Below are 9,157 nucleotides of genomic sequence, written 5' to 3' on the forward strand. Positions count from 1 at the left end.
ATTAAAGACCTCGAGACCTTTAACCACTTTGACAGAGAATCAATGTCTTCTTGTTCTCGTTTCATCCATTTTCTTGCATAGTCCTCGACGGCATCCATAAAAACTTTCAAGTTTAATTCCAATTTATGGAGCGTGGTTCACGGTACTTGGGACCTTTAGAAAGGATATTACGCAGAGATTCGTTTTCGATAATGTTAAATCTCCCGTAACGACATGACCAGAATGACTATATTTGAATGAACACGTTATTTTTATAAATTATATTTCAATATGAATTGTCTCCGTATTTCATTGAAATAATCGCGTTAATGTAAAATCAAATAGTTATATTTGCTGTCAACAGTTATTTTGTAAAACAATTGTTTAAATATATATTATCTTCGAAAAATAAATAAAAAAACAACTGTTGTCAGTTAATTGTCAATTGGTGTTCTGGCGATATTACGTTTTGAAAGAAAACAATGGGTGAAACAGTAAATATCAAGGTAAACACATTTAGTTTTGTTTGCATTACAGTCGAAAGAAAGCAAATGGACAGTATGATAAAGTTCTACAAATGATATGTTGTCCGAATTATATAGAAAGAGATAACCGTTGTGAGCGTGAGTAGTTGTTAGCATATTATTCAATTCATTTGATAGACTAACTTAATTCTTATACACATAGTCACATCACCCACCAATCTAAGGATTATTTGACTACTTGCTTATTTTTAGCTGAAGGTAAACATCGTAATTAACTCCTACTTCCCGACGAACTTCAGATTTTTTTCACTTATTGTCTGCGTTAATGGAAGAATTTAAGGTGCATTTAATCTATATCTTCCTTAAAACTATAGTGTTGTATCACTTTTTCGAACCACATGCACTTTGTTTATTTTGTTTTATGAAATTCACCATCAAGATTGTCCATCTTATCTTAATGACTGTTTATCACAGTATCAACGAGATGTAAGGCAAAGAAACTTAGATTAGACTTTGGAACAATTTGGAATCAAATATACGTAATCATCCAAACATTTCTAGATTCAAAAAAGCAAACGATTAGAAATATATAATAAACCTCCTTCTTATTGTTTCACAGGTTGTAGATTATGTAATATTCTACACATGAAACTTAGTTGTAATGCCCTGAATGCAGATCTATTCCGTGTTAATTTTGCGAATGATCCGGGTTGTGTCTGCGGCTGGGTGGTTGAAGATGCCAAACATTACCTTTTGGAATGGCCATTATATTTTGAAAAATAATACTGCCTTTTTACCAGAATTAACAATCGAAACTTTGGTTTTTGGAAATGAAACCTTATCTGGTGATTTAAACAAAGATATTTTGAAATCAGTTAATCAAACAATCAAAGCGTTTTGACATAGGACGATCACAGCAAGCAATTTGAACTTCATCCTGTTAATATTTCCCATATTTCCTCTCTTTTATACTCTTTTTTCAGTTCAGATAACTATTGCCAAATATAATGAAATGACAAGTTCATCACATATTATAACTGTTCTTGATTCAGTTTTGTCACAACAAGTTGTTTACATCGTGTAGTATGTTTTGTTGCTGATGTATGTTCACAAAATATTTCTAATTAATTATGTGAAAAGGACTTTTGTAAGTTTGTATAATTTATGTCCATCCAATTGCCTGTAAAATTTAGCAATAAAATGTTTAAACTAAACTTTGTTTATAAACTGATCAAATTTTATTAGCGGTGCGGTAGCATTTTCACTTTCAATGACCCAGTATTATACATGTGTATACAGAAGGACTTCAAGTACATAGCTCTGGAGAAACATGAGTTTTGTATGGTTGTTGAATTTGGATGTTAGACAGATTACCTTTCCTAATTTGTATTTTTTTCAAAGCATGTTCACCAGGATTTTTCGGACAGAATTGTAGTGTTCAATGTCTGCCCGGCAATTGGGGTTCCCAGTGCTCTAACAGCTGTAACTGTGTGGCTGAAAAAACTTGTGATCCCAAGATAGGATGTGTGTGTAAAGCAGGGTTCGATGGAGAACGATGCGATCAAAGTATGTTCGTAACATCTGTATCTACTTTATTACACTGCTCTACTCTAAATTTACAAAAGTAACTAACTAATAATTTACACAAAAGTACAAATATTAGTATTAATTAATTTCCATAGGTGACATGGTGATTATTTATGTTGCTTTTTATGATTGATATTTAAAATAGTTTTTAAATGATCATCCTTCAATTCATTTTCTTTTAATTTGTTTATATCAAGATGATGATTTTTTTACTTGATTATTTGCGCCAAAACTAATTGGAAGTTTCCAATTTGCGTCACAACATACTAAATAGCTTTGTGTAGACAAAAACGAACAGAAAATTAATATTGTTACAGAAATACTTTTGGATTGTAGACATACAATTTAGGTACCTAGATTTTACGTTTTTGCTCTTAAGTTTATGAGACTAAAAGTCTAGTGTTTGAATTATTTCAGTTTGTATCGCTGGGAGATACGGTATAAACTGTCAACGTGATTGTTCCTGTTCTGAGTACAGTGAATGTGATCCTACTGATGGGAGCTGTAAATGTAAACCTGGATGGACCGGAAACACGTGTCATGACCGTAAGATGGATATTAATTCTCATTGTCTAAAGCAAAAGCAATATAAACTTCGATTAAATGTTCAAAGACGTACACTTTATTTTGGAATAGTCAAAGTATTTGAAAAAAACAAAAAATAACAAAAAATAACAAAACAAAGACTAAACAAACACACACCAAAGAATGTCAACACTTATTTATGTAAATATATATACAAGACAAATTATACCATGTCCAATTCGGCTACATGTTGATGTTGAACCAATTAGATACTACATTCCAGGATGTCCAGACCCATACTACGGACAGGATTGTAAGTCGCAGTGTAGCTGTGGCGATAGACAGTCCTGCCATCCTGTTACTGGAAAATGTATTTGCCCAGCAGGCTTTATAGGAGGGGATTGTCTCACAGGTATTTGTATTGTTTGGTAAAGTTGTATAGTTTATTTGTCGTTTGATAGATAACATGAACATAATTAATTTAAAATTATGTGTATATATATCAGGGGGTATATTTGTTCCCAGCCTATACATTTATTACTTTGTTCTGGGAACATTATTGGAGAAGCATGATGTAGAATATAGTCGGTTAAATTTACACTGATCTTTTTCAGCCTGTCCTGAAGATAAATATGGTAGAAATTGCGAAGGAACATGTAATTGTAAAAATGGTGTATGTAACAGTACAGATGGATCTTGTTCCTGTCTCCCTGGTTACTCCGGCAAACATTGTAATGAAAGTAAGACAAATTCTTAGAAGGAGGTATCTGTTCTAGGAATACATACCTGGATGTAAAGAACATAAAGTATCTAAAATAATGAATTTAGGTTATATCCTGGTGCATTTGTTGCATTTAACCAGATCAGTTCGTTCTTCCATTATCATATTGTAATCAAACAAGATTTTTCATATTTTGTGAAGCCAAATGCATGAACAAGTATAAAATGATATTAAACTGCAGAAAGACATTAAATTTTGTTCCCCTGGCACATTTCTTAACTGTACTTCTCTTGAGTCATAGTAGTAAGTTACTCAACAAAGCTGTTTGTTATAAATGTTCAGAGAATACTTTCGTTATGCCGTTTACTTTACAATACAAGTGACCGTCCGTTGTGACATTCGTAGAATGCAGTGACATTGCCAAATGCTTTAGCTGGACTTGAACGTGGCTAGTTATATGTAGATGATGCCCATTCAAATATATATTGGACATTGTATGCAAAGTTTCCTATGCCATCATTTATAGAACAATGCATATGATGCCAATTTCATATGCTAGAGTCTTTATGAAACATCAAATGTTATTTCTCATAGATTGCCCTTTTGGAACATACGGTGATAGTTGCAGTAAGGAATGTTCCTGTCTGAACACACAGAATTGTGATCCTGTAACGGGAGAATGCCTTTGTCCTTCTGGATTCCAGGGATCTGATTGTAATGCTAGTAAGTATCAGTATCCTGAAGATGAACATCTTTTTGGAAACCTATGATTTTGTTTCCCAAAGGCTCATTTAACATTCTTTTTCACAGGGTGTGACCGGAGTTATTATGGACCTGGATGCCGCAAACAATGTGAATGTAGCAAGACCGGGACATGTGACCGATTTGATGGATCATGTGACTGTGACCGTGGATGGGTAGGGTCAACATGTGAACAAAGTAAGTATAGAAAATCTTTATGGACAAAATATTGCAAAATATAGGAAAATCAATTGCAATGAATCAAATATGATTGAAGTGTTGCATTAGTATTTTTAATTTCTTTTATCGCTTGAAGTACATGGTGATAAACGATAAAATTTAAAAATAAGTGAAGCCGATTGAAATTCATTTCGGACAACACCATTTTCTTACCGTTTCCGCTAGTGTTGTACTACATTCAGTTTTACACGAAAACAGCTCACTTAGTAAGTGTGATGAAGTACCAATTCATATTCACCATTCATGGTGAAGAAAAACATACCACACAAACATTTTTATGATCTACATATGCTATAGTTTTACGTAGAGTGTGAAATAAAAGTCCTCTTTGTATTTAAATCTGCGTTAAAAAGATACAACTCTACATTCATCACCAACAGAAATCGATCAAATCAGAGTGATAATTCTTGCCAATTGCTAATTTTAAATACATTATACAATGGCGGATGCAGAAAGGGGCTGCAGAGGGTTGGCATCCCCTTTTCATGGGAAAATTTGTAATTCTCATGTGTCAATTGGAAAAAAGGCAAATAATGTTTTAGCACTCCCTTTCCGCAGGTACTCGGATGACACCCCTCTTATTCTAAGTGTCTGGATCCGGCCCTAGTCTATTTATTTTTTATACCTCACTAGTGCGACATCCGATAGACAAACTATTACTTTGCTGGCTATGTGGTCTGTAATAATTGAATGAAGAATAATAGTACATTTGGTGGGTTTTTGTTATGCATGAATCTCATATTTATATTGTTCTGGTTAAGGATATTCATATCTTGAGGTCAGATTATTATACTCTGTTCATGTGCATTGTGTGTTCCATAGTTTAATTTTTTGTATGATGTTTAGAATGAATGTATATATTCCATTCATTGGTTTGAAAGTTTAGACTCCGAACGTATTATTTTAATATTTATTCTATTGTTTTACATAGAGTAATACTGAATATATTCAGCTATAGATATATGAAGTCATTATTGTTTTATTCAGATCAAGTATGAATTATATGTATTCTTACAAAGACTGCCACTGCAGATCTATCACAGTTCCCGTGATCCCCTTAATTGAAGTAATAAATTATATTTTTAGAATGCTCAGAAGGTTTCTATGGGAAAAGCTGTCAATATTCATGTAGCTGCTCTGATAACATGACCTGTGATCACGTGACAGGGGATTGTCATTGTCCTTCCGGGAGGAAAGGTTCCGATTGTTCACAAGGTTTGTTAATTCCAATTGACAACCGGATCCTATCAGTTATAATTCAATGAGTTGTGGTTTAACAATAAAGCGTTTTAAATGGCTTTGACGACAGATCTAAGTGTTTTGATGACATTGCACGAGTTAGGCACCTGTTTTTTAAATGAATTATTTTGAAGTTTAAAACACAGGGACAAAGTCAATAAAGAAACAATAAAAGAAGAGTTTCAGTAAAATCAGAGTAAAGATCATAATTGATTTTCGTTTAAGCACGTGTTTCGACATGAATAGAGTTCAGTACATCATTATAACTATGAACCCGAACTTTGAAATAGTTTGGATACTATATTGGAGTCACAATAGTTGATAATGGAAAAATATGATTTAGTAATTGTTCTTTAAAAACATTTACAGTAAAATCTACCGTAACTACTATTTGACCCCTTTTGCATAATACCATTAAATGTTTATACTTCAGTGTGTCTCCCTGGTACATATGGGGTAGGCTGTGTGGAGAGATGCATCTGTAGCGATTGTGATCCTGTAACTGGAAGCTGTAATTCAAAAGAAACGCAGGAATGTATGTTTCATTGAACGTGTTACTGGTCTGCACTATTTTAAGCTTTTTAGTCCATTTGCATTTAAATCTAGTTCCAATAAATGATCTGTGGTTTATGTGCTTAACTAATAGATAATTTTACTTTTAACAATAAAATGTATTGGTCTACTTCATAGTGATATCAATCTATATAAAAGCACTGCTTATGATAGAAATGTTAAGATTATCATTACGTTAATTTAAAAACGAGATGTTTACATCATAAATATTTTATATTTGTTGTACTAATCGTCTGAAAGAATCAGGGTCAAATATAGATATTTTATTTTTTATTTGTAGCGCCGCCGATGACTATTTACTATGCATTAGGCAGTTGTGCTGGTGCAATAATTATCATAATATCCATATTTTTCCTCGCATTACGTATCAGGAAAAATACTAAAAAAATGATCCCAAGTGACGGACAGAGGAAAGGAGACGGTAGCGACGTTTATGACGACATAGATGACTATGCTGAAATTTCCGCATCAAAAATGTTGGACAATTATCCGGCCAACTATGTTGACCCTAACGACGACGTTAAACCGAGGATAAAACCTCGGCAACCATCCAGGAAGAGATCAACTAATCAATACTTGTCGATAGCTGAAATTGACGGACCGGCGAAAAGTCCTAAGGCACACGACGATGATACTACAGACACTTACACAGGTTTGGTTACTCCGGGCGAAGACAGAGTTGTAAGCTCTAGCTACCAAGAACTCAAGAATGTACGACATGTTAGACAATCGAGCGAAGAGAGTTCGGAATCCAAATCAGGATACCTAAAACCCAGAAAAAAAAGTAGCACTGAAGGCACAAAACCAAATGAAGATAGATATACTGTTGATTGTTCTGATATATCCAACCCCGATTACATGGGAATAGACAATAATGTTCAAATAGACGGGAGTAGTACTGATTCAAGTTCGGGTTATCTTAAACCACAGAACAGCAAGAAAATAAAAGAAAATGGAAAAATGGAAAAAGAAAGATCTCTGAATCATGACAGTAAGTCTAGTGAGGAGGAAACAACTAGTGTCAGTAGTCGTGGGTCTGAGTCTGTCTACCTCAAACCTGAACACAAAGCTAGTGCCAGATGTGAAGATTTGATAATGGACGACTATGACAGACCAGATGGAATCTTGTCTATACATTATGAGAAGCCGATGGGAAGAAAATCAGAGGTAAATGCATATGGTACTCTGGAAAGGAAAGACTATGACATCCCAAAAGCATTCCTGGATATTAACAAACATTTACCACAAAAGGATCCATACGATGGAAAAAATGATTATGACACACCCGTTAACAGACATGATGCTTGTGTCACTGAGTATGATTCACCACCAAAGTCACGACTCAATAATCAAAATGGTAGTCTGAAAAGAGGTTCGGATCAAACAAAACAAATCGAGATAAACTATGACACTCCTCAAAGTTTTCTTCAGAACGTAAGTACCAATAAAAACAAAGATGATGACGACAGAAAGAAGCGACCTCAATCCAAACAACGAAAAGATATTAACTATGATTTTCCCTCCAGTGCCCCTATCAAAGATATTGACTACGATATCCCCTCTGGTGCCCCTGTTAAAGAAGTAAACTATAATTTCCCCTCTGGTGCCCCTGTTAAAGAAGTGAACTATGATTTCCCCTTAGGTATCCCCCTCAAAGAAGAGCAAACAAAGCAAAAAGTAGACAAAGAATGTAATGAGACAGAGCTGAAAAAATATACTGTTGATTATGAAACACCGAGTTACAGAATGAATGGGTCATCCATGTGTTATGATACACCACAGGGACTAAAAGAGAGTCGTACAAAGCGAACAAAGTTATCGGGTTAGACCTTGAATAATGAAAGTTTAAATCCTGACCGATCTCAAGAAGAAGCCGTAGAATCAGACTATCTATTGCCTTGCGCGACAACTGGTTCTTCAGACTATGAAATGCCAACTAGTACAAACATTCCAAGCCTACCAAATATAAAAAAAGAAAGAGAACAACCAAAACCTAACGCATCCTATAAAAGATCAAAGTTTACAATGTCAACAAAAGATGACACCAGTGATAATATGCCTCCTCTCATCCATGCTGGTGGGTCTGATGAATCAATTGATATGAACTATGATCATATTGATAGAAGATACTGAGATTTGTCTATGTATTGCTTGTATATGTATATGTATATGTATATGTGTATTAAATTTACTTTTATACATAATGTATATACATTTTTTTGTTATTTTATTCAATTGTTTCATATTTTTTGTAAAGAAGAATATGTAAATAAAGCACTTTTATTTCCAAGAAATTGATTTTACAGAACTTGACCTACATATTTTGAATACTATTCCCACTACTAGTATCGATTCCGATTTGCATTTGTTTTTTTTTTCGTGACTCCCCTCAGAGTTCCTCTCTGAATTGAACAAGCGATTGACAAACTAAAATTGGTTATGTCGTCTGTAACTCTTTCTGAATCAGATACAAAAAGTGATTTTGGTTGATATTTGAAGTGAACGAATAACGAACTGTCTGATATTTGTTATTATTTTTGCAATTATAAACACCTCATGTTACAAGTCTAATGTGACACACCCCATGACGAAAAATTTTAACAAATGCAGTGGATAAACGAACAGTTTCCTCAATATAGCAGATGATGTGTATAACTCTTTTATAGATATATGCAACAAAAATAAGAAAGAGTGCAACCTGTGGCATCACACTTATGATATCATAATAATAGTGACAAAAAATACGACAGAATTTTTGTCTGAGGTATCACACACAGAACGTTTAAAAAATAAGAACGAATTCTAAAATAACACTGACACAAAAAAGAAAGAACACTTCCTGAGATATCACAATTTAGAAATTTAAATGGTAAAAATATAGGCGATGTGGTATGATTGCCAATCAGATAATCATCCACCAAATGCCACACAACGAACGATGTCTCCACAAGGAAGCAACTTACACTAATTGGTAAGGTTACATAAAATCTTAAGCTATATCGAAACTTCGGTATTTTGTGTCCGAAAATGTACCAACCTGTTACCTGACAAAGATTTAAAATATTGG

General features: G+C 33.8%; 1 protein-coding gene across 3 annotated transcripts in view; it reads left to right on the top strand.

The window, feature by feature from the left end:
* Nucleotides 1–8,384, top strand: part of LOC148608545 (uncharacterized) — a 12,411-nt gene extending 4,027 nt beyond the window's left edge. For 2 of the 3 annotated variants that reach the window (XM_088545746.1, XM_088545747.1), the window contains exons 2-11: nt 517–602; nt 1,866–2,030; nt 2,469–2,597; nt 2,860–2,988; nt 3,191–3,316; nt 3,892–4,020; nt 4,108–4,236; nt 5,365–5,493; nt 5,951–6,052; nt 6,371–8,384. In XM_088545746.1, the coding sequence (XP_088401872.1) occupies nt 517–602; nt 1,866–2,030; nt 2,469–2,597; nt 2,860–2,988; nt 3,191–3,316; nt 3,892–4,020; nt 4,108–4,236; nt 5,365–5,493; nt 5,951–6,052; nt 6,371–7,917 (2,671 nt within the window). In that variant the 3' untranslated portion in view covers nt 7,918–8,384. The remainder of the gene's footprint in view (nt 1–516; nt 603–1,865; nt 2,031–2,468; nt 2,598–2,859; nt 2,989–3,190; nt 3,317–3,891; nt 4,021–4,107; nt 4,237–5,364; nt 5,494–5,950; nt 6,053–6,370) is intronic. The other variant, XM_088545748.1, reaches the window with a different exon arrangement.
* The last annotated feature ends 773 nt before the right edge of the window (nt 8,385–9,157 follow it).

Source organism: Perna viridis, chromosome 9 (assembly GCF_037379345.1).
Source record: "Perna viridis isolate PV_CMFRI_1.1 ecotype Kerala chromosome 9, ASM3737934v1, whole genome shotgun sequence".
NCBI classification, from domain to species: Eukaryota; Metazoa; Mollusca; class Bivalvia; order Mytilida; family Mytilidae; genus Perna; species Perna viridis.